The sequence below is a fragment of the Pleuronectes platessa genome, chromosome 12, assembly GCF_947347685.1.
Source record: "Pleuronectes platessa chromosome 12, fPlePla1.1, whole genome shotgun sequence".
Classification (NCBI taxonomy): domain Eukaryota; kingdom Metazoa; phylum Chordata; class Actinopteri; order Pleuronectiformes; family Pleuronectidae; genus Pleuronectes; species Pleuronectes platessa.
The window spans coordinates 5,737,298-5,763,246 of record NC_070637.1 but is presented as its reverse complement, the minus strand read 5'-3'; the positions used below and the strand labels follow the sequence as shown (position 1 = coordinate 5,763,246).

At 41.7% G+C, this 25,949-nt stretch overlaps 2 protein-coding genes across 4 annotated transcripts; both read right to left on the bottom strand.

Annotated features, from left to right (window-relative positions):
* Positions 1-1,438: 1,438 nt before the first annotated feature.
* Positions 1,439-22,596, bottom strand: slc1a4 (solute carrier family 1 member 4). Of its 3 annotated transcripts, XM_053435763.1 has the most exons (8): positions 21,922-22,596; positions 14,029-14,071; positions 12,555-12,620; positions 9,385-9,551; positions 9,003-9,236; positions 7,773-7,967; positions 7,506-7,640; positions 1,439-4,923 (listed from the first exon to the last, which is right to left on the bottom strand). In XM_053435763.1, exons 1-8 carry the CDS (start codon positions 22,434-22,436, stop codon positions 4,680-4,682), a joined length of 1,599 nt encoding a protein of 532 aa, XP_053291738.1. In that variant the 5' UTR covers positions 22,437-22,596; the 3' UTR covers positions 1,439-4,679. The 3 variants fall into 3 exon arrangements, with proteins under 3 accessions (XP_053291738.1, XP_053291740.1, XP_053291739.1); XM_053435765.1 differs by lacking the exons at positions 14,029-14,071; positions 21,922-22,596 and adding an exon at positions 13,648-13,914; XM_053435764.1 differs by lacking the exons at positions 14,029-14,071; positions 21,922-22,596 and adding an exon at positions 13,296-13,327.
* A 2,204-nt stretch (positions 22,597-24,800) lies between these two features.
* On the bottom strand, positions 24,801-25,949 carry LOC128453093 (uncharacterized). Its single transcript, XM_053435766.1, has 2 exons — positions 25,657-25,949; positions 24,801-25,517 (listed from the first exon to the last, which is right to left on the bottom strand). Exons 1-2 carry the CDS (start codon positions 25,936-25,938, stop codon positions 24,864-24,866), a joined length of 936 nt encoding a protein of 311 aa, XP_053291741.1. The 5' UTR covers positions 25,939-25,949; the 3' UTR covers positions 24,801-24,863.

Sequence of the window (25,949 nt, the reverse complement as noted above, 5' to 3'; positions counted from 1 at the left end):
ATATTTGAAACATGCATGAGAGAAGACAGTGTCTATAAGAAATGGAACGGTGTATCAATGTTTAAAGCAAAGAAAGAACATGTCTGACAGAGATGACAGGAGCGAGGGGGCATGGAGGGCAGAGCAGTGATGACCATTGTAGTGAGAGGTATGGCCAGTTATAATAGTACTATATGGAGGTAGGCACATTGTAAACAATCTAGTTGTTATCATAATCCAGGATCAGCTGCGACCACAATCAACGACTCGCGGTGTGGATATCCACAATCCTGGATCTGCAACGACAAATCATTAGGACTCTAGGGAAGAAGTCATTAACTGAACCGCTATCTCTCGAAAATATGATTTCATTTAATATCAGCATCAGAAGTACTGCTCGGCTTTAAGAGGCAGCGCTTCTTCGTTTGAAAGTGTTAAGTCTTGATGAACTGATCAGTGTTTTTGTGTGTTTCTATCGCAGTGTCTGAAGTCACTCAACAAGACAAGACGCTCTTTGACACCAGATCAGACAGCAGTGATGGAGGCTCCTCCTCACACAGCCTCTGTGTGGCATCTTTTGCCTGCAGCAGGTGTATGAGGTCTCCACCTGTGACACTGAACTCTCCAGGACCTCCTCCCTAGGTATTTATACAGGAGATCAAATAAATGTCTGAGCATGTCTGAATATTTCTTTATCTCTCTCTCTCTCTCTCTCTCTCTCTCTCTCTCTCTCTCTCTCTCTCTCTCTCTCTCTCTCTCTCTCTCTCGCTCGCTCGCTCTCTCTCTCTCTCTCTCCCTCTTTTGCACATTGAGTCTGGGTCTACAGGTTCCTTCCTGTTATGAGAGTTCGCTTGTCGTGGGAGATGATGGGTTTTGCTGTGAAATTGTAAAATCTTGACCTGACTATTTGATGTGCCTTGAGATATTGTATTTTGCTATATGAATTTAATTGATAATGATGCTGATTAATGAGAATAGTAGTAGTAACGTAAAGGGAATTAAAGCACGGACAGAAATTGTGACAGGCAGAAATGTCACCACAAGTAATCTGTGATTAATATTGTCAGTACCAGTGACCTTATCAACCCAGAATATGATTGTGTTTATATGTATCAATGATTCATCGCATTAATGATTCATGTGAAATGAGCCTGGTTCTAGAAAGGCCATTACAGGACAGTGCAGCCTCAATCTGCAGGATCATTCATTTCAACCTCTCAAGACAAAGCAGCACTTTTCTAGTCTTTTAACACACATTCTTATATCACTCCTCCATCGAATCCCATTCACACACTGGTTTTGTGTTTTTCAGGATGGGCCGGGGATCAAACTATTGACTTCTCAATCTATGGATGACCTGCTTTAGCTCCTGAGCCAGAGCCACCCTGTGATGTCATGCGTGGTTTCCTGAATTACCTTGTGAAATAATAATAACAGGTTGGAAATAGCAAAACTCACATTTTGGTTGCATGAAACATTTTACTGTACCACTTTTAATGTTGACAGACAGAGGGAGCATTGAGACAGCACTAAAGTGTTAGACAGTGACATGGCACAGGCAAGGTAGACGGTAATTCATTTAAAAACATTACAAATTAAAACAATGTTTCAACAATTTGTTATCAGGTAGGATCATTTAAAAATGTTGACACCAAGGTAAAGTGTTGCAAGGTGAAAGTACAAATAATACAAAAAGTTAAAACAATTACAATAAATTAATATCAAATATATATGTCGCATAATGCATGTAATTATTGTATCAGATAAACTCAGAATCTACACATACAGTTCAGTTTAGGTTAAAAGAGCAGGAGTTAGCTTAGAAAAGTCTGACATGAAGAAAAAGAAATGTTCAGACACACTGGTTTACTCCATCTTAAGAGCAGCATGATCCAAAACACAAGGAGCACCACCACGTCATAATGAGTTACTCAGAAATAAAATGACAGCGACATGAATGAAATTTCATATACACAGAGATCCTTCAGCTCTAAAAGGGTGAGAAATGAAGTGGCCTTATCAACAGCTCCTCCACCCAAATAATAATAGATCAAATAAATAGGAGATGTAACTGATATCGTTCAGCTACATCATCTGAAAATGTATAGACACCACAGCTCTAAGATGCAAACACCCTTAAAAAATGTTTGTTTCACATTAATACCTATCACCACTAGAGGGCAGCACAGGCTCTTCTATCAGACAATAACTGTGTCCTAAAAGGAGACGTGTATTCTTAGATCAAGGGAAAGCGCCTGTCAGTTATTTGGAGCAGTTCCTACTGCACACTTAAAAAATCAAGTAAGCCACCAGTATGGCAGTGACCAATGTTCCCTTTAGAGCAACCACAGCTAATAGTTTATCCCACAGATTGAAGATGTCAGTGGTAAGATTGATGGATTCTGACAGGGAGTGGGTTGCACCTAACAATTCAACAATTAAAATGCAAGAATTAGCTAACTTCATGTTTGCTATCAACCAATTCCAATGAAGTTTAGTTTGATGCACGCTTTGCCTTTGAGACACAACTGAGAAACATCTGTACTAAGTCAGAGAATGCATTCGCAAAAGAACGGCATTATAGTATATTGCAAACTCATCATTTCAGTTTAGGTTCAGTGTTAGTGTAAACAAATGACGAGGCTTTTTGAGTGAATCTCGACAACTACACTGACAACCACAGGTAAAATGTGTGTTCTTGGATAAATGGGGGACTGGAGTGTTTTTATGATGTCTCACCAGTGTGTTTACAGTACTAATATTTGACCATATGTAATTCTGTCAATGACTGGCAATATCAGATCCTATGAGACCTAGAAATGCCAACCTGGAAATTATTGAGCATTCAAGTTGTGTCGCAATATCCCAAAAAATGTTTCCAGCTTGGAAAATTCCCGTGAACGCCATCATAAGTCTAAACAACATGAGTTGCCAAGTTGCTGACATTATCACTTATGAACAAATAAACATAATTTTATAATATATACAGTATGTTTTAAATTATTTTAAACACACTGAAGTCAGGAACTATGGCTTCACAAATCTGGAAATGCATATGAATGCACAGTAAGCATCACCCTTGTTACCTGGACAAAAAGCCAACGCCACTTTTATATTGAATAAAGAAATGAATGGCAAAATGTTAACCACAGACCTTATTTCAGGCAGCTAACAAAAAACCTTATCTTTGAGACAAGGGAACAAAAGAACAGGCATGCTAACGTACAGCAGGGTTTTAGAACTCCAGCCATGATACAGGTCTTTAACTTTGGCTTAGAATGGTATTAATCCAGTTATTACTCTGCTTTCTCAGCAGGACTGAACAGATGAGCTTAACTCTTCTGGTTTTGAGTGGGATTCATTGTTTTCCACCATAGATACATCTAGTATCTTGCCAACCAAAGTATCAGGTTGGTCTGAAAACCTGATATATATCATTACCATAATTAGCTAATAAGAGAATTAGTCGTAGTTAATTGACAGCTGCATGTTAACACTGCTTTAGCTGGCGAACTAGCAAACAAACATCAAAACAAACAAGCTGCTTTTCAAACTCCTTGGTGCATAACTGCAACTTTAGAAAGTTAGCTGAGAGGACTGGGTCTTCAGAGTGTCGCTATTATTGAAATGGGAGATGACGTCTGGTCATATTCCTGGCTTATCATGTTTCTGTTTGGCTATTTAAGAGGATTAGAGAACCATTTAAATAACGCAACATTATGTTTATTTGGGATAAACGGACTAGACAGGGGTTTTCCAGGGGTTTTTCTCATTTACTATGAGTATGTTTACTCGACATTGGTCCAGCATTTAACTGACCATTCTGAGCCAGCTGAGTAGCTAGGGACTCTGGGTCAACATGTTGCATGAGGCAAATTGGCCAAAAATTGGCCAAATTCTTAACCTTTCATTTGAAGGGTTAATGTTTGACATTGTCAACTGATGGTCAGCAAACAAAAGACTGGGAGCATCCTGCAAACATGTCTCCTGATTGTGACCATTACTTCAACCTGGGAACAAAAGTTCCTTTTTCATTCTGACTTCGACAGACAGAGATAATTTGGTCTCCCCCAGTCGAGTTCATTGACTTTCCTAAACATTAAACTACAAGCTATGACAGACCCTCGCAGATATTTGAACTATTCAGAATTTGGAAAACAGTACATTTTTATAGTTTGTCACTTTTTTGGTGTCTGAAGATAAAAACAAAGAAATGCACTGGATAATGCTCTGACATACAAAATCATGGCTATGAGCATCTCCAATCACGCATTAGACACAGATACAGAACTATGACATTTCTGGGAATGGTTTAAAGATATTTTACAGTGTGTTTCCATTACTGTCTACCACAAAATGCTTTAATAAAGATTAAGAAGTACAAAAACTCTGCTTTGAGTGAAAATTAAAAGAATGTTTTTGCAATACTGAGGAATTGTTTTCAAGGTTAATGATTTCACATCCATCATCCCAATTGCATTTAAACACTTGGTTGGAAATCCAACTATTGAGACGTTAGTCCAAGTGACCAAATTTTGAAAAAGCAGCAGCAAGTACACTGTGGACTGTCAATGCTGTTACTATGGCACTTTTCTTTACAACTGAAACCATTATAGACCTTGTTTTTTTTCATTGGACACTGAGTTAGAAATGTGTCCCCTCAGCAACAATGTCAGAATTGTTTAAAGGTCTTGCTGAGTTCACAGGACAGATTCGATAGCTTCCGGCGTGCTCTCTAAACCTTTGATTTGGTGCATTACTAGTGGCGAGGTCTCCTCCTCTGCCTGGCCGTTTGCCACTGCCTCCACCCGGACCTCCGCCAGCTCCTCATCCTGCTGCTGCTGCTGCTCCTGCTTCTTCTTCATCTCCTTTTGGTTGATGTGGTGGAGGATTCCAGCACCCAGAGCATCACCCTCCACGTTCACCACAGTGGTGGTACGGTCACTGTGTAAAAAGTGGACATACAGTAAGTGTCACATGGCAAAGGTCAGTTGTCCTTTTTTTCCAAAATGGAAAATTACATTTAATGGTTAAAATTGGTTATTACATGGATGAATCTAGGCAGTATTTATTTCTATTATTATTCTAAATAATTTTTTGACGTTACACAAACTTATAATAGGGAATATGGCATGTCTGTCATTGCTAAAGTGCTCCCTGGATGCCTGGAAGTAAACGATGACACTCTGGTGTGAAACTAGGGTTGGAGCTAGCAGCTGGCTACAAGAGACAACCAGCTGGACATTGTCAATGTGGACATCCGAGGAAACCAAGAAGAGGAAAATAGAAAGTGACCCAGGCAAAAAACGAACAAGAGTAGATTATCGGAGCATAATTCATTTGTTGGTGAGAACTAAAAGTGACCAAAGATTGTAGGACAGAGGCCGACTTGTCATAACTTTAGCTTTTTTTGCTATTCTGCTTGTTTGACGCTCAGCTGTGTAAGTGAAGTAGTGGACTCCCTAATGTATCATCAGAAGCCTGGTAAAGCCATTTCGATAGAGGTTTAGCAAGTTAGCTAAACTATTCCATGTGATTTAATAGTCATCATGCTCGTACATCAATAACTGTTGTGGCTACTTTCTTACTGGGTTTGCTTGTCTGCTTGCATGCTACTGTTCTACTCTGAATTAAGTGCAGTAATTGTGCATAGTCCACATAGCTCAGACCACGACTCTAATGTAAGACAGTGAATCAAACCTGTAGGGGGAGCCCAAGAATATGTGAGAGCATATCTTGCATTGTGTGGCTTTAAGGGATATAACTATTACCTGTTATACTAATTTAGAGTAAGACTAGACGACTGCTATTCATTCTAAGCCACAACAATTTTTTAATTTATGAAAATAGTCGAAGTTAAATGTATACAATTCCCATCTTGAGAAAACTAAAAAAAAGTATTTTTTTTAGGGATGCACCGATATGGAAATTCTTGGCCGATACCGATACCGATATTTAAAATAACAATCTGGCCGATAGCCGATACCGATACCGATATTTGTTTATTTTCTTTTTGTTGTTATTCATTCACCCTTTTGTGCCAGAAAATAATTAAATCATTATTTAAAAAGCACTATTTAAAAAATGTTCAGCCCTTCATCACTCTTATCTTTTAATGACACAAATTGAATCAGATTTATGAAACAATCTTTGATTTAACTAAACTTTATTTAACAGAGACATATAATGACCATTTTTCCGCTTGTTGAAATGGTTCCTTGGGATCTTAATGAAAGGACTAACATATTTTGGTCAAAATACCACAAGGATTATTTAAAACAGCACCTTTTTACCCTGTCTAAAACAGCCCTGTTAAAGTATCATTATAGAGAACGCTCTTCTCATTGTTTTACGGTAGCAGTATTGCCCGTTTATTAGAGGTGTTACGGCTTCTGTGTGTATGACGTATGTTGTCAGTTCCCTTGTTACCTGTGCATGAGACGGATGAATAGAGCCGATGCACATGAGAATAAAGTACTTAAACAGACGCTACGCTCATACTTTTTACACCAAGTTACACTGCGTGAGTCAAGATAACTTAACAAGCCCTCCTCAGTTTTACCTGTTTTTAGTGTCGGGCAGAAATCACATCGCGTCAACACCCACCGTGGCCCTTCGCGATGCTTGTTTTAATTAAACAGTCGGATTCCCCTGGTCCGCGCCAGTTCTCAGTCAGCTGCTAGGCGCCAGCCGGAGGGTTCCCCCAGCGGTCGCCGTAGCTGAGGTGATCCGCGAGAAGGGCCCGACACGCGTCCAGAGTGGCCGCCGCCGACCGCCGTACCCGGTCCCCTCCAACGGCCCGCCTTCCGCCCCGCGGTCCAAGAGAAAGAAAGCCCCCACACCAGCGACGCCGTTAGGCGCCACCGGATTAGGACCTCCCGGTGCCGCACACTGAGCCGTGGAGAGGAGGGCGACGGAGCGACTGCTCCCCCAGCCGCGGCACGTGCCCAGCGGTTTTACCACAAATATGAACATCGGCCAATGATATCGGTGAAAGTCAAGTTTATTACCGATAAGCCGATATCAGTAAACGAGGCGAATATCGGCCGCTACCGATGTTCGGCCGATAAATCGGTGCATCCCTAATTTTTTTCCTATGACCCCCTATGAGCGAATACATGGAAAAGCAGCAGCATTGAACTCCTTCTGCACAGGGCTGAGTGCCTAATCTTCTAAAGTTGTTTTTGTTGTAGAAACAGGAGAACGTGTAGAGGCCCTGGAGAGAGTACGGAAAGTCTGTCTTCTGTACCACCTGTGGCCAGGCTCATGAAGAAGGAATGCTTTTTCAGATGCAAAACATTTATGTGCTCCATCATGGATGTTTGCTTTGTTATTACAAACCAGTGGAGCTGTGGGAAATTCCAACAGACATTGTGTACCTTTGCTTCCTGCCTGATGACCTGCCTGTTGGGAAACCCTTATCTAGTTTAGCTTACTACAATGTTGGCAATGTGTGTGCATACATGATCAAAGGGCTTTGTGCATTTTTTCATATGAGAGTCAGTGGGTTCACAGGTGTTACTCACACAATCCAGTCAACAGCCAGCATGAGGGACAGATCATTGGTTGGCAGGCCGATGGCCTCCAGGATGATGGCGATGGTGATGATGCCGCCAGCTGGGATGCCTGCTGCACCGACACTGGAGGCTGTGGCTGTTACCCTATGTTAATTAATGATGCCATGAATTAGAAAAAAATACCACTTATACCACAAAGAAGCAGCAGAAAGTCACATTTCTGAATGGTTATGCTGAACAAAAGGAGAGAAACTTTCTATCATCCCCAGGACTCACAGGATGGTGAAGATCTGTCCGGCGTTCAGGTCAACATTATTGAGCTGAGCAATGAAGACCGCAGCAATGCACTGGAAAATGGCTGCCCCATCCATGTTAACTGTGGCTCCAATGGGAAGGATGAAACGGCTGATTCGTTTGTCCACACCATTATTTTCCTCGACGCACTTTATCATTGAAGGAAGAGTTGCGGAACTGGTGATCGACAGGGAGAGATACATTACAGTGAAGTTATAGCATATTTGTCAGCCATTTTAGAGAAACTTTTATCAAACATTTTATGAAATCAAGTTTATCAACAAAAGACCCAGAAGCTCTACAACCCCGTAACAGTTTCTACTACCCAGAGGTCCAGAGATTCAGCAATACAAAACCACCCTCAACACCTGCCAAGACCCGGAGTTGGCTGTCCTGGTCAACGTCCTGTCTTCCCCCAGGTTGGTGGTGCCAGCTGAAGTTTATTCTACTCCTGAATTTGGGGTCTCACCTGACATCCACTCTGCTTTTGTGTCGGGGAGCACGATGGCAGTCCCTGCAATTACCCAGCCTACAATCCAGCCAAATATTCTAGTGCCACAGCATTGACCTTCAAGTCACCATTTATTGGGTTTCCATCTGTGATGCTGACCTCCTAAAAGGTTCCTCTTATACGGGCTCCAGCCTGCAGTGCAGTCTCTTAAGGGGAACCGCTCACAAATGTCCCAACTGCTTATCCTCCGGAGGGGCCTGCCTTTGGTATAAGCCTCCATCCTAAGTAGACATCCTGCCTTCATTATTACCTTCCCCATCAGTCTTCTGCCCCTGTCAACCTCCTTAGAGGTCCTGCCTTCACAGACGCTCGCCAGGGCAGTCAGAGAAGTTTGTCTTGTTTGTGTATTTCCCCCCTAACAGTAGGTCTTTAGGAGTCCATGTAATATGATGCTATGCTTCTGGATAGGATAGGATAGCTGGATAGGATAGGATAGCTATGAAGACAGCCATTATAATCAGTCAGTGTCTCATTCTCTTCAGTGAGATGGTCTATCTAGGACAGAGGTAATCTACATAATCCGTTTGTAATACACCCAGCAAAGGACAGCCTTGAGAAAAAGGTTGACTACACAGTTTTAATTGTATTGCAGTCTCCTCGAAGCGTTGAGCATCAATAATCTACATATGCTTACGACATCTCTGGGTCTCCAAATACATATCAATATAGTTCATAGGGATCTCTGTGATGTGACAGAATACCTGGAGCAGGTGGCGAAGGCAGTGGTGAAGGGTGTGATGAGTCCTGACAGGAAACTGAAGGGGTTCTTGCGTGTGAAGCCGAAGTAGATGAGAGGCAGGACAATGCCTCCGTGGATGATGTGGCCCAAGATCGAAGCAAAAATGTATTTTCCCAGACTGGTGACCAGAAGAACCACATCTTCCATCTCAACAATCTTACTGCCCACCAGGAACATGATGCCAAAGGGGATATACCTGAGAGAGACAAGAATATGCAGAAAGACCATAAGATTTTGTTGGGTAAACATTTAACACATATTGAGTATTACTAGATGAAGTCCAGATACTGTATATCACTTACATTGCCGCTGTAAAAATCCCATGTACATCCAGCTCTACTCACCACATGATCCAGGACACCAGCACCATGGTAGCCTCATTGAAAGCATTGAAGAAGCGAATGAGTTCCTCTCCCTCCTCTCCCAGCTTTTTCAGAGCCACACCAAACACCATGGCAAATAAAACCAGACCCAAGATGTTCATGCCCTCTATTTCTGAGCCGACAGGAACCTAAAGCAAACAGCGGAGACACAATATATGAGTCGCTGTGTTGTGGAAAGGAGCTGGAACTTAGCCTTACACCTATTAACACAGGTGTCATTTCAATGAAAATACCATGAAATATCTGCACTGAAAGAAACAGTCTTTCAGAATGAGCCACTCAAAGGTTCAGCGTGTATGATTTAGGCAAAAGGGATGTATTGGCAGTACATGACTATAAAATCATCCTGGTGTGTTTCATCTAAATTGTATGAATTGTTTTCGTTACCATAGAATGAGCCTTTATATTTAAATACTTTATATTTAGATCTGCAGCGGCTCCTCTCTACGGAGGCCCCCATGTTTTTTACAGTTGTCCGGACTGGACAAACCTTATGAGTTTTTATGACAAGTGAAGGCTACCACAAGTTCTCTTTCATGTTTGAGTGAGGTGAGGGGTATTCAGGTGCAATATGCAACTTCAGCACTAGATGTCACTAAATTCTACACACTGAACCTTTAAGAGCTAAGCTAGGTTATTCTTAAACTAATTTATTCACATCGGAACACTGAAATACTTCTGCCATCAGGCTAAAGCTGTACACAAAGTTGTCTAGCAGCTCAGTGTGGCTCAGAGTTTTAGCAACACAATCCCATCATAGTTAAGAGTGCAGCTAAGGGTTCTTGGAATGTAATTTGTTTTGCATGGATTTGGTCAGAACCCAAAGTATTAAAGTGATTGAAATTCAAACTTGATGGAGTAAAAAGCAGTGCATCGTCACAGTCATTGCAATCTGTCCTTAATGCAACATGAATGAACCAAATTTCATGGCAATCGGCCCAACAGTCGAGATATTTCATTATTATCCCATCATCATACACAATCCCCAAGCGATTGAGAATGTCTCATAAATTTCTGTTTCTTGTACATTTCGGTCTGGACATATGTGGTGGACTGGATTGATGTACTAAAACTCAACAACTGGCACTGGGACCTCGTTATGTCAAACAATAGCACTGATAAATTCCGTAGTAGTTTATACTGGACCCTTTGTGCATCAGTGCCCAGGTCTGGCGGAAGTTTAAGGATTCAGTGAACTGGATGATGGATAACGAATAAGGACAAGGACAATCCTGAGCTCAACCCTCTCCCATTGTCACGATGTTCTCCCACAGCCCTACCAGCTTCATCCCCTGGCATTCGGAGGGTACTGTCCACCATGACCCATGACAGACGAATACCATGGACTGATGCCAAGATCAGATCTCCCAATTGTTCCTCTATACTGGGACAATGGGGTCCAGCCATATAGTCACTGGGGAAAAGTAGTAGGATTTGGATGATTATTATTCTATGTTCAAAATTTAGCAAAATTAGATAATCTTGCAAACAGTTATTTAAAAACCTGTAAGTGAAACAAGTTGTAATGAAACCTGCTGAAGCATATAATCTATTCTTACAAGGTTCTTTAGTACGTGTGTAAGATTTGAGTGCAGAGCGGCCGACAAACCGCAGCAAACGGGCTGCTGCTTTCTTTTTGTGCTGCTTTTGTTCTGTCTATGCTTCAGACAAATTAACAAGATCACCACACACCTGTCTATGATCCAACATCGACCTCTGCCGTTTCCCCTATTCCTTAAAACACAGCAACTGTCCGACCCCCCTGGTCTTAAGAAGACCAACTCTTTAAACTCTCACTCGCAGCAATTACTGACTTATTTAAAATAATTGTTTCTAATCGAATGTGTTGGAGAAAGCCATTGTTTCTGGTATTGAGACAGCCTTGGCTAAGATAACAAATTATCTACTCCTTGTTGTTGATAAGAGTGGGAGCTCCATTCTCGGAGTGAAGCCTTTGACACTGTTGACCTGCTACAGTGTTTTAAAACCTGATTTGGTTCAAATGGTCCTGCTGTTGATCTATTACAATCCTATCGTTAACCTTTTCTCTGTAGTGGTTGGAAAGTCCTCATCTTCTAATTCCCATTTCAGTCATGGGGTTCCTAAAGGGTCAATCCTGGGGTCGTTTTTGTTCCCCATTTATAAGCTATAAGTTTTTATCATACCGACATGTCTATATCAAGGATTTACCAACTCCCTATGAGCTTGGGCACCATCATAGATCAGCTGACAGTGGTCTTTGGGCCGGTTCCATAGACCAGGTTAGTCACTTAAAACAATTGCGCTTTTGTAGGACTTACCAGCCTCGATTCTTTCTCAAAACATTAATCTCTTGATTTTATTTAGTACAATTTTATTGTTGTTGTATTTTAACATTTTTTACCTTTTTGTGAAGCACTTAAGAACTTTGTTGAGAAAGGTGAAATACAAATAAAACATAGTATTGTTATTATTGTCAGTATTATCATTTGTATCATTCTTATTATTATATAGCATTGATTTTTTAAATCCTAAAATTAAAAAATGTAATTGACTAAAAGTAAACAAAGCTTTGTTTTGTTAAAATACAGGTATAAGTAAGATCAACTCCTCAGGTTACATAAGATGTTATCTGCTGGTGTTTGCTCTGTCAGTGTTTGCACATGTCTTTACCTATTTAAAATTCTGAATGCACTGACGTGAAACGATAACAATTAGTCAAATTAAAATATGTTAACAGTAAGTTAACATTTACTAAGGGTTATTCAGGCCCAGTGGCTCTGAAAACCCAGTGACATTTTGAATCATTAAATGTACAGTGACCTTTTAGTTTGAGGTTTGAAACTGCTGTGTTTCTAATGACAAACCAAACTTATTTCATCAGCTCACAAAGACACTTCCAAACATGTCAGCATGTCTCCATCAACCTTGGAGCATTCTCCTCTTACTAGCTTCCTTCAGTTGCTGTTATTGGTTCCAGCTGGGAATCAACTTTAACCACCAGTTACTTTTTTTCAGTTTGGTCTTGTGTTGGTCCAGATGGGAGCACTTTTCCTTTCAGAGGTACAATGTTTAACATTTCACACAACATACCATATGTGCATGTGAATGTGTACGTAGTTGAGTGTTGTACATGTTTAGACTGTTTGTACCTTTTGATAGAGGATGGTCCCATTGGTGTCGTTCCCCACAGCAACCATCTTGTAGTCGGTGGCATACTGAAATATGAAATGAAAGAAAAGGTTGATGCTGTTTGTTCATATATTTTTGTTAAGTTCATACTAGTGCTAAAATCTGTAGCTATAGTGTCATCATTATTGCTAATGTCTGTGCTGTATTTGAATCAGAGGCCATAAATGTTCATGTCAACTGCCTATTGAAGCAAAACTTGGAAGCTAATGAATGTGTTCACATACTTGTGCTACGTGTCTCCTTTATATAATCAGTTTTTTGAAATATCCTATGTATCTGTTTTGTTTTTTCAAAGCTAGATAAGTCAATGTCTCTCTTTTGAGAGACCATTACTTCTTCACCAAAATTAGCAGATAAATAGATTTTTGATGCCTGAGAACATTTTGCACGATACACAATTATGATTTCACCGATTCATAGAATTATTTTACGTAGAGTTGGAGGTTTTAATGCACACACAAAACTACTTCAGCGATTCTGTGTGTCCTGCTCTAATTTTCTTTACACAGCCCTATAGGATTAAAGTTCCAAACATCTATCCGGACATTTACAGACTTTAAATGAGTTTCTTGACAATGAAACATTGGTGGACATGCAGAGACGTGCAGTATGCGAATATAGTCCATAAACTCAGAGGTCACCCTTCCCCATAATCTAAATCTTACCATTAATTTGTTAAAATGTTTGTTTAAACGTCTCACCGCTTGTCATTTTGTGTAAATCTCCCCTCTCCTCTGAAGTCTTGGTTTAATCCACACTTGGAACCCTTCCACAGGGGCTCTACCACAGTACAGGCTGGGTGGGTGGGAGGAATATTGAACTCTATGACCTGACTGCACTTTGAAACACAGCTTATTCTGCCTGTTTGAAGTCTCTACCTTGCTTGCAGGTTTATTATTTGCTGTTCATGGCTTTAGGCACGCTCAGAGCTATTAGTCAGAGTGTATGTGTGTGTGTGTGGGAGGGGGGGGGGGGGTTCTCTTCTGTGTGTGTGCATGGCCATTTGTATTCCCCGGATCCCCAAATATTGAACTTTCCGGGTTCTTATTTTACCCTCTACAGACAGGATCATAATTCTAGGAAGTGGAGTGGGCCATGTTCAAAAGCAGTGAGGCGAGGGGGGTTGCTAGGCTGGCTGGAATGGAATGGTCTCGCCATGGTAACGGCTGGTAAAGGACAAGGAAAAGAGGCATTTGTGCGAGCAGCGGAGAGCAGCCGGTGTCTATATTCTGAACGACGCCTCATTAAGAGGCTCTCAGCGCTACAGTGCATTAAATGAACACGGAGTGGCATCTGCAGGGCTAGGGAAATAAATTCTGATGAACAAACCACGTAGGACACAGGTGGTCAGGGAAGGCAAGACAGAGAGTAGCAATAAAATAGAGGAACTGATGAAAAACGTAAGGTGTGATGAAGTGAGGTGCTGGCACTCACAGAGCGGAAAGCAGCAGCCACCAGGTTTGATGGGAATAAATTCCTAGAAAAGGAAAAGAAAAAACATGTTAGATCCACAGGACAGTACGGCCGTCCTGTGCAGTTGTTTGATTATTTGAACTGATTATAGATTCTGGATATATATATGATTATAGATCTGGATATATTCAAGCCTGCACTTGGTTAAAATGAAAGCAAGAAAACAACAAATGAATACAAGCCCCAGACGTTAACAAGCACGTCATTTGAACAGCAACCGGTTAACCGGACTGTTGTGTTATAGCACTTTGGCTCTTCCCAAGGGTTTTCCATTAACTCCACCACTTCACATGAAGGCTGCCTCTGGCTGTGTTCCAGATTTATACTACATGCTTCTTCTAGGGAAATAAAGAACACTTGAAGAAGGCTAACTCTGGATAAAGAGTGCGTTGCTGATGCACACCCGAAGTGGCCTGCAGGTTGTGGCACTGCTTACAGGTGGAAGAAATTAACAGAAAGTAAATATTGCATATTTTGACAAAATAAGTCTTGCAGTTTGCTAACAAGGACTTTGTGTTTTTATTGTTGTTTGTCTGTTCGGCAAAAAAAAGAGAAGGAAGGGAAGAGAAGGATGGGACAAGGACCCAGAAACAAAGTATTAAACATTTTGGTGCAGATCCAAAACAAAGTGGCTGATCGTGGAATTTTCCATTACTTTCTTTAATATGTTGTCACTGAGTTTCGCTGAGAAAAATTCCTGGATCAATCAGGCATATTCCGTGAGTGTGCAGTTTACTGAGCTTGATTAAATTTACGAGGACTGTTGACTCTTGTTCGAGGTATGCGCTCTAGTGCTGTTCAAATTTGACATGTCAGAGCATGTCATTTATACAAAACAGTAAAGTATGTTCAGTTTGGACACAAGCTTCCCTTTGAATGTAACAGAATAAAATTTACTCCACAAAGAAGAAATTAAAAAAAGTTACTATGTTTGCATTTGTGGCAAAATGATTAATTCCTTCCTAAAATAACATAATGAGCAGCAAACTAATATTGAGCAATTGTGTAACTTTGACTCATGGAGATTAAGCATATGGGCCCACGTGGTGTAAGTGTATATAGCTACCACAGAGGTTTAATGCAGCATTGTATGATGAATGATAGATCCTGATATTATGCTATCAAAGACATGAGAACAGATGTTGGCAGCGTACAAAGCAAGAAGCACGGTCAGCATCCTTTGTCACCAGGGTCAACCAAAGATTAAAACAGTAGTTTACACGGGTGAAACATTGATCTGGACCTTTTTCCTGTGTTTACAATTGAATTGTGATGTTTGCAGACACCACAGGGTCGATCATTCACAAGTCAGCACGCTTTAGCGTTATGGCTCGGTCTCCTGTTAATTAATCTCTTTGTTTTTGTACCCGTCTCCTTCTGAAAACCAGTCTTACCTTGAAACATCACAGCTAAGGACACGGTTGTCCTTAACTCACACACGTCAAATTTATTAAGTACAAAATGTTGGATTAGGGTCACATTGACAGCACAGACAGAGACAACCCTGCAGAGCTTGGGAGGCTGCGCATGTTGCATCAAAGAGAGATTGAGATTCACTTAAACTAAAAGCCCTTAAAGGCATCTCATATGGCAAATATAGCTTATTTTTGTTTTAATCAGCCAATTAACATAATTGGTTCCCCTCATTAGAGAATGAACACCTTGCTGCATTTGAACTGGAACAAGTCCATCCAACTGGTTTCTCTTATTTGAATTACATGAGCTGCTGCTGTGGGCCAATTGGGACTTTAAAGGCAGTTCTTCAGCTCAACGGTTTTAGATTATTCCTTAATAAATGAAACAAATCATTAGGTTAAAATACGTAAATGTGATCCAGGTGGCAAATCCATGGTGGATTAATCGCATAAACCTCTAGATGGAATTCGTCTTGTTATTTTGTTTAACAAGATTAGCAATTTGTTCACCAACCAACAGTGTGACAGTAGCCTGTGTAAAAGCATTAGCCTACAGCTATGCTAGCAGTTCTATGAGGCTATACGTAAAGGAATAGTTGTGCTTTAGGCTAAATGCTGTGCACGATGATAACGTGCTGATGTTTATCACATTTAATGTTCGCCATGTTGTTTTTCCGCATGTTAGCATTCTACAATTTAATAGCAAAAGTCAGATATTTCACTAACAACTTAAAATATCCACCTCTTGGTGGTAGCGGGGGAAAAGTCAGGGGGTTACAAGGGAAAACCACAGAAAGGAGAGTGGTATCAATTATGAACCTTCTATGTAGTAATAATGCATTGTTCCAGGTTGATTAGTGCTGCTACTATCCATTCACGGCAAATAAACAGATCTGTTCATTTTGCAGTGTTGATATCAGGTTGTATTTCCCACATAACTGCCAACCTGAGGCTGAAAAAAAATAATATGATGATTTTTACTCATGTTATGGTTGAGATATATCAGTCACAAGTTGGGTGGAGAGCTTTTCAATTTCATATTCACAGTAAAAAAAATTATAACGATGATCAAACAAGCGAATTGTATCTTCATTTATTATTGTATCTGAATTTCAAAACATAGTACCTCTATAAAACAAACTAATATTTAGATGATTCATTTGTCAATATTAGATTTTCTACAAGATTTCAAAGAGTTGTTGGGACCTCCTGATAGCTGCGACACTGCTCAGTATGTCGACGTGTCTTTAGTTCTTTTCACCAAGCGGGAGACTGATTAAAGAAACTCTCAATGTCTTTGACTCAGGTTGCGATGGGAATTGTAGGCTGAAGTGAACTGGTTTTGCCCTTTGGTTGTTTGTCATTAAGGCAAACATGGTCAGCAGCAAACATTGGTCCACACCGAATCGGAAAAGCTCAAACATCAGGCAAATGCAAATACCTGCTATTCAGAATTGCCAAATATATTTCAAATACAGGAAATTGACTTGGTGTGAGATATCCTGTGGGATCCGAAAACAGTACTGAACAACTGCGTTTTGGCACTTCACTGCACTTTGACCTCTATCAACTGGCCACAGCCAAATGCTGCTTCAGCTGTTAAATGTGTTAGCTCCACTGACCACACTGGCAGGTAGCCATGCTATCTTCAATTCCTCATATCTTGACTTTCCGAATCAAGCTAAAAAACTATTTTTTCTATTCTCGTTGCGACCGAGAAATAAACAGGCTTCTTTAAATTCTCTGCATGAAGTCGGTCAGGTTTCCGACAATCACATGATGGAGGTGAGGATCTGGATTAACTATGGAAACCAGAGCAGAGAACTGGCATGTTTTCTTTCCCACAGAGGCTCCACAGAGGCCCACTGCCTCCTCTGTGTGGTCTGATTTGTAAAGCCCTGTTACATAACAACTTGATTTCCTGATTAATTGAAGCCAGACATCATGAACGATCAAGCAGAAAGAGTTATTCAGCTAATTTGCTCTGGAGTGGTTCTTTGTTCTTTTTGCTGACTCAGTCTTCTTTGGTTGCTATTTAACAGCTTTTCATGCAGCATGTTCATGTTCAACATCATGATTAATTTACACAAAACAGAAATACATGTCATAGAGATAATAACCAGAGTGTATTAAAATTCATCCCATTTGTTCATTCAATATTTAGTTTTGAATTATCCAACATTCTGTGAACATTAGTCTGATGAGACAGTGAGATTGGCAACATAAAACCTATAGATTTGCTTTCTGTGTGACAATAATAACATTAAATAAATGTTAAATTAAATTGAACTCAGGAAAGCTCATACCTCCACCAAGGCCCTACAGTCCCTTTAGGAAACACACTAAAATCCACTAGATCCCCATTAATTATATGGAAGGAAAGTTAAAAAAAATAACATCCCGGATCAAATTTCATGGAAATTGGTTCAGTAGTTTTTGTGTTATCCTGCTAATAAACAAACAAAAGCAGATACAAAAGTTCCATGGTGGAGGTAAAAGTAGTAAGTCTGATCTTAGCTGGTCATTCCAAGTTTGGGGTTAGGGTTTCAATCAGCTTCATGTGGTAGTCACCTGGAATGGTTTTCAATTAACAGGTTTGCCTTGTCAAGAGTTAATTCGTGGAATTTCTTGCCTTCTTAATGTGTTTGAGACCATCAGTTGTGTTGTGCAGAGGCAGGGTTGGTGCACAGCTCTATACAGTGAATAGGCCTATTCGACTACAGTTCTAATCCATATCATGGCAACCATGGCTAACCCTAACCGTAACCACTCAACTAAGTAAAGAGAAACGACAGTCCATCATTAAACTGGCTCTCACGAGGATCGCCCCAGGACAGGAAGACCAAGAGTTACCTCTGCTGCTGAGGATAAGTTCATTAGAGTTACCAGACTCAGAAACCGCAAATGAACAGCACCTCAGATGAGAGGCAAGATAAATGCTTCAAAGAGTTCAAGTAGCAGACGCATCTCAACATCAGCTGTCCAGGGGAGACTGCGTGAATCAGGCCTTCATGGTCTAATTGCTGCAAAGAAGCCACTACTGAGGAAGAACAACAAGAAGATGAGACTTGCTTGGGCCAAGAAACACAAGGAATGGACGTTAAACCAGTGGAAATCTGTACTTTGGTCTGGTGACAAATTTTGAGATTTTTTGTTCCAACCACCATGTCATTTTAAGATGCAGAAAAGGTGAGCGGATGGTCTCTACATGTGTGGTTCCCACCGTGAAGCATTGAGGAGGAGGTGTAATGGTGTGGGGGGGCTTTGCTGGTGATACTGTTGGTGATTTATTCCAAATTCAAGGCATACTTAACCAGCATGGCTACCACAGCATTCTGCAGCGAAATGCCATCCCATCTGGTTTGAGCTTGGTGGGATGAGCATTTGTATTTCAACAGGATAATGACCCCAAACACACCTCCAAGCTATGTAAGGGCTATTTGACCAAGAAGCAGAGTGATGGAGTGCTGCGTCAGATGACCTGGCCTCCACAACCACCCGACCTAAACACAAATTAGATGGTCTGGGATGAGTTGAACCACAGAGTGAAGGCAAAGCAGCCAACAAGTGCTCAGCACCTCTGGGAACACTTCAAGACTGTTGGAAAACCAATCCTGGTGACTACCTCATGAAAGCTGGTTGAAAGCAGGCCAAGAGTGTAACAATCTGTTCAGTCTGTTTCTATTTGTATTCACTTCCTGTTTTATTTTGTTGTCTGGGTTCTTGTGGCTAGTGTCTAGTTCTACTTCCTGTTGGTTTCCCCACACACCTGTACCTTGGTTGTCATTAAGCTTTCCTTATTTATACCCTGTGTTTCCCCTCACCCTCTGCCAGATTGTCATTGTCTCCTTCGTGTGTTCTTGCTCTCCAGCATTAAGCTCCATGTCACTTGGTGTTGCCTTTCCATAGAAATAGTTAGGACAGTTATCCTCATCAGTTAGTACAAGTAACATACAGCTTTAGACTAGAGATGTTCTGATACCATTTTTCCCTTTAATATACTGATCCCGATACCTGGACTTTGTATCTTTCGTTACACAGTACTGAAAAGATACCAAAACAACAACTTACATAACATATACTAACGTGCATGGCACTGATGATTGCTAACATAGTAGTATGGCTTTTTTGCTAATGTTGTTATTTACAAGACTTAAAAGCCACCCTGTGACACAGTACGCCTGCATAAAGTACACATCGCCATTTTACTTGAGGGACTTTCCAGTGTGGAATATTAACAAGTTGCTGCATGCTACACAACCGCAAATTACTTCTTCTTCACCTCACTTAAAACTTGCTGTACTTGCCAGAGCCAGTACAACACAACGGCTGTTATAGAACAGCAAAGAAGAAGAGTGTGGTGAAAATAATATACTTTAAAGACATGGTATCAGTTCGGTAAATCCTTCAAGGCCACTAAGCTCTCTAATGTGATGGCTGGAACTGTTTCTTTTTAGGCGTCAGATGTCTGATGGTGGTGATGGTGCTACTCATCTGTGTTTTTTTAAGGTTTGGTCGTTACTTGGCAGCTGCATAAATGAGATATCAGCAGTTATGCCACACCCAACAATTTTTGGTAGAGTTTGTTATGTCCCGGGCCTCAGAGCAAAAATGGAAAACTCTTGCTCTCCTGTGGTTTTTCAGTATCATCTAGTTCAATATCAGTAATCTTCCATGGACCATTAAGAGAAAAACGGACACTTTGAAACAATTTGAATTTGGTTTAAGCAGCTCTGGAGCAGCAACAAGGTTCCTTCACAATGTCTCCTTCTCAATGAGGCTTGAGCTTCTCCGCTATCAGCTCCGTCCCCACAAAGTTTGCCTAAATAACTTTTGAACTGTCAGAATGTGGTCTTGTAAAACCTGCTTGTTGGACAAACAAACTCTTCGGTAGAGTGTAAACTTTATCCGAGAGCATTTGTCCTCACAACAGCTGTTAGGATGTAAGAGGTCGGCCATGGTGCGACTCCTGCGTGCTGCGTCCGCAAACTAAACAAAAAAAGTCCAGAAAACCTTCAGCAAATGCAGCAACAGAGGAACAAGAGAATTCTCTCTCATCCTTCCTTCAGTAATTTTGCCCGACAGGTCGGCAATACAAAAAATGGTTCTGCAGTGTATCACTGAGAAATAAAAGCAGACTGTCCAGCTGCTGGGATGATAAGGTAGAACTGCAAAGAGCTGCAGACAATGTTGCTGGGGTTTATCCCTCCACCTCTTTCCCTTCCTCAAAATACACTGCACTCTTACAGCAGCTGTCAGCCTTCCCTCACACTGTGGGAACTTATTATTAGGACCCCTCCTGTCTTGGTCACTGAAGGCCGGTGCGTTCTCTGATATCTGGAGACTGAAGCTTCCAGCAGCCGCCATCTTTTTTTCAAAATTTCCACAAAACATTTTCACACTTCACAAAAGAGACTAAACCTGCTCACAAGAGCTTAACATGCCTCTGAAGAAGGCCCCCGTGCAACTCCCCCTTTTCCTTTCCCGCGCTAAGGACAAAGCCGGAAAGACTGTATGACAAAGTGGCACTTACACAGCATGCTGATTTCTGAGTAAAGTGGCATAAATCCATGTACAAATATCTAGATGCAAGTAAAGCGACTGTATTAATATCTGTAAAATGACATGAGTTTTAACAGATCGTTTATCACTTCAAGTGCGTCCCAGATCATTCAAAATTGTTCAGTGTTTCATATTATTATGTTTGATTGGTGTGAATGATGCATTGAAATATTTGCAACATTTTCCTCTTGTAGGTGGTTGAGTTCAGGCTGATTTGAATTTCTTTATATCATTTTTCTAATTTATTCTTCCACAAAAAAAATCCTAATTTTATGAAATGGTCCAAAGTTTAGTGTGCAAACTCTTAAGTAGCTGTAGAGCAATGAAAAGTACAATATCACCCTCTGAAACGAAGTGAAGTATATGTGAAGAGTAAATTCTCAAATAAAGAGTACTCCAAGAACTGCGTTGTACAGGCAGAGTGCTGGGATCAAAAAAGGTAGTAGATTTTGTATAATGATCGTATGATCATTCATGGAACAGCATGGACCTGCCTCACTGGTGCAGGTTGTAGTCAAATCAAGACGGTTTTACGAATGAACGCAACGCACACACTATTTTTTAAGAGGAATCACCTTGAACACCTGTATTAGTCTCTATAAAACACACTTATAAACATTACGAATAGTTTTTTGACTGTGAATTGCGACTATCGTATGAAACTGTCGTGATTTACATTGCACCGCCATGTGCTTCTTACGCCGGTGTCTGTGTGAGCGTGTGCATGTGCGCCTTGGATCGCTCCATGCGTAAAGCCACTCGTGTGTGAGATCAATGCGCCTGAAGCTCGCTGTGCCACAAACTAGACCACACTAGCTTCTTATCCTGCAGTGAAACTACACAGCAGTCTATAGCTTTCAGACTGTTGTCACAGTACCTGGCCAGATCCAGGAACGAGTCGGCGGTCTCCTTGTCGTTGGTGATGCTCTCCAGTCCCAGGTTGTTGGTGTTCAGCCCCCCCGCGCCCACGCCGGGCTTGATAATGAAAGCCAGGGCCACCCCGATGCTCGAGGCGATCAGCGTGGTCACCAGAAAGTAGGCGACCGCGATGCCACCCAGTTTGCCCAGGGAGCGCGTGTCCAGGCTGGCGGCGCCGGAGATGAGGCTGCAGACCACGAGCGGCAGGATGATCATCTTCAGCATCCGGAGGAGCATCTCTCCGGGGAAGGCGAAATAGGTCATCTGCGCTTTGGTCAGGTTCATGTTGCGGACCATCATGCCCAGCCCGACGCCCACCAGCACGCCGGACACCGTCATGATAACGAGCAGGTTCTTGCTCAGGCACACCGTCGACTTCTCCAAGAACCTCTTCTGCGCGCTCTTCTTCATCATCTTGTCGGTGGAGTCCGACTTTGGCAACGCGTGTCCGTTGATCTCGCTCATTTTCTCCATCGTGTCTTTCTCAGTCCTCGGAGCAGCGTGGGAAAGCGGAGTCCGGCCACTGGAGGGACGCGTGGGATGGTTCCACACAGACGGCTGCGCGCACTGTGTTTGACGGCTTCTGCTGTGTGAGGGCTGCGCGCACAGCTCACCGGGAGCCAATGGAGAAAGAGGGACGACACTAAAAGCGAGTGGGACATGCGCAGAAATTCCGCCGCTTTATATGGAGAGCAAATGATGCAAGAGCAGAAAGGATTGCCCGAGTCCCTCTATGTCAATGTGGCACAGTTCCATGTGCTGAATTGACTGGAAACAGGTGGCACCATAATGATTACGAGAAGAAGATGTTTCCCTAAAACCAAAAATCTGCTGTTTCATATCCTGTCTGCTGTCTCCATCCTCTGCATAATATGCTCAGTAAGAACTGAACCTGTATCCCTAAGCTTCTTTATTACCCTGTCATGGATTTATCAGTTACATCATGTAGTCTTTTCTCCCTGGAAATACATTGAGTCAAGGCCGATAAACCATTTCATACTTCATTACTTCGTCCAAGTCAAATGTTTATGAGTTTCCCATCTGAACCTCCTCGTGTTATCGTTCATTTCATATCCCTCTCCTCGTTTTGCCTCCTGTCCCCCCCACCGGTCGAGGCACACGGCCTCTCACGCCGAGACTGGTTCTGCTTGAGGTTTTCCTTTCTCTCCACGGTCACCATGTGCTTGTGGGAACCCCATCCATCCTAAAAGCTGCAGTATCAGTGTAACCAAACATTCCGCAACATCAGAGTGATGTTAATGTGTTTTTATACTGTTGATCGAATTAAAGCAACATGTCTGACCCATCCTTGGTTCTTACTTAACTGTTGTAGAGATGAGACCACCTCGCTCCTAAAGTGTGTGTGTGTGTGTGTGTGTTTGTGTGTGTGTGTGTGTGTGTGTGTGTGTGTGTGTGTCTTTGTGTGTGGGTGGGTTTGTGTGTGTGGGTGTGTGTTTGTGGGTGGGATGGGCAGTGGACCAAACCACTGTGAGTCAAATGAGGGGGGTTCGGTGTTTCAAAACCTAAACACACTTTATGTTGAATCCAATTATTTCATTATGTAAAACTGTATAGCATCTTTGTAATGGTAATGAGGGGGACAACTTCCAGGAAAGAGTGGGGCGTCTTTTCTTTCGCAATTCCTCTGCGCCTCCCCTGCGGTTCTTCTCCTTTTCTCCAGTTTCATTATTTAATGGCCCTAGCACCGAGGGAGGGGGGGGGGGGGCGAGGGGGCGGGGTATTCCAGTGTCAATAAGGGGCTGTTTTATGGTCCGATCAGACACCGGGAAAGTGGCGGGTTGGCCTGATGAGCAGTCCAGCCCGGGAGCTATTAGGTTTCTTTATGATATAGCATAAGTGTTCAGAGACCTGTCATGTCCGCACAGCTTTCAGCTCTGGTCTTATCGAGGTTGAAATCACACTGAAAGAAAAAGAGATCCTTATGGGTCATTGGAAACCTTATGTGTAATGACCTCAGAACAGGAGGTCATTGCATGTCTCATTTCAATCCTTTCTCGTTCTTCTGAACAATTTTACAAACCTCTAATTTGAGTGTCCCACGTGTGGGTGTCGCTTAGAGGACAGAGTCAGGACCATGGTCAGCTCTCTGCTCACCTCCGACATCTGTCCCCACGTGAAACCGAGCTGCACCTCTGCGATTCCACCACGAGATGGCGCCATGATAAAGAGATTGTTCCGGTATTATTCACACGGCAGACAAAGATAACACTTTATTACAGTTTTTTTCCATCGCTAACGAGCGCTTACCTATACTTAAAATACTTTTTCTAAACTCTTAACACAGACTTACACCTACAAAACACAATTGGCCAAATAGATCATTTTCTTCTCAAAAGCACATTTTGTTAACTATATACTAACTCTTCATTTCAAAATAGAAGACATCTTTCTCTGCACACACTAACTTTACCAAAACACTGGACATCTGACTCAAAATGAAATTATTCTTTCAAAGAATAACTCTTGTTTTCACTTCACAAGGAACATGCAGCCAATCAAAGTACACCAGGTTTCAAAATACTGGCTATTGTGGACATTACAAAAACTGCATAGACTTTTATGTTTCAGTTTTACAGGTATTTGCATGCAAAACATGCAATCCACTGTTTTTTACGCCAAATTTTTTGGTTGGGAACTGTACTGTATATCCACATGTAATGTTCACATTCAAAAGCATTCCAGTAAAAAGCGAATCAGTTTTTTTTTCTTTACTGTTTACTACAGGAGGTATAGTAGAAATACTGTTTACAGTATGATACAACAGAAAACGTTTTACAGTATTGTTTACTGTAAAGTTAACAAAATATCCATGAACAAAAAAGCAACAGCAAAAAGCCCAGTAAAAAGGGAGGACTAAAAAAAAGCACAAAATTCCTTTATCTAATCCCTGCGATCTTCAGGGTTAGGCCACAAGTTTTCATCCACATCGCATCTGATGTTATCCAAGGCGATACACCTTGGATAAAACCGCTTGGAATGCCTGATCCACCCTTGACAATCATCAACTGTGATGTCCCTGCAGCCAGCATCCATGGCTTCAAGGAGGGACAACTGGTCATGTGGCTGATGGTCATAGACTTTCCACCTCCATGTAGAAAAGAACTCCTCTATGGGGTTGAGGAAAGGTGAATAGGGTGGAAGAAATAGACGAATCAGTCTTGGGTGGACCTCAAACCATGCTGTAACTGCTTGTGAGTGATGGAAGGCCACGTTGTCCCAGGTGATAACGAAGGTCCTCCTGTTTTCACCCTCCTGATCCTGCTCTGGAACCAGGCGCTGGTGGAGATCATCGAGAAAAGCAAGGAGGCGCTCGGTGTTGTAAGGTCCAACCTGACATTTGTGGAGGAGTGATCCTGCATTTGAAATTGCCGCACACATAGTGATATTTGCCCCTCTCTGTCCAGGAACATCAACTGTGGCCCTTTTTCCAATGACATTTCTTCCACGTCGACGCCTTTTGGCCAGATTAAATCCTGCCTCATCCACGTATACGAATTCATGAGGGGCCTGGTTGGCCTCCAATTCCATAACTCTCTGAAACAAAATTTATGTAAATCATGCCATTATAGTACTATATACCATACAGTACTGTAACCTATTACTGATTAGGTTACCTACTTGAAAAGTGCAAAGCTTATAGAACTGTACATTGAATTGAATATACACACTATACCTGGACATATTGTTGTCGTAGCACCTTGACTCGCTCACTGTTCCTCTCAAAGGGAACAGTGTAGAGCTGTTTCATCCGCACTCTGTGTTTGGACAATGTCCGCGTAATGGTTGCGAGGCTGATGCTATTGATATTGTGAAATATCTCTTGGTCCTCCAAAATTCTGCTTTGAATCTCATGCAGTTTAATTGCGTTATTTGCAACAACCATATCTACTATGGCAAGCTCTTGTTGATGATTAAGGAGCTTACCTCTTCCCCCAGAGGGAGGAAGACGTTGCATTCTTTTGAGGG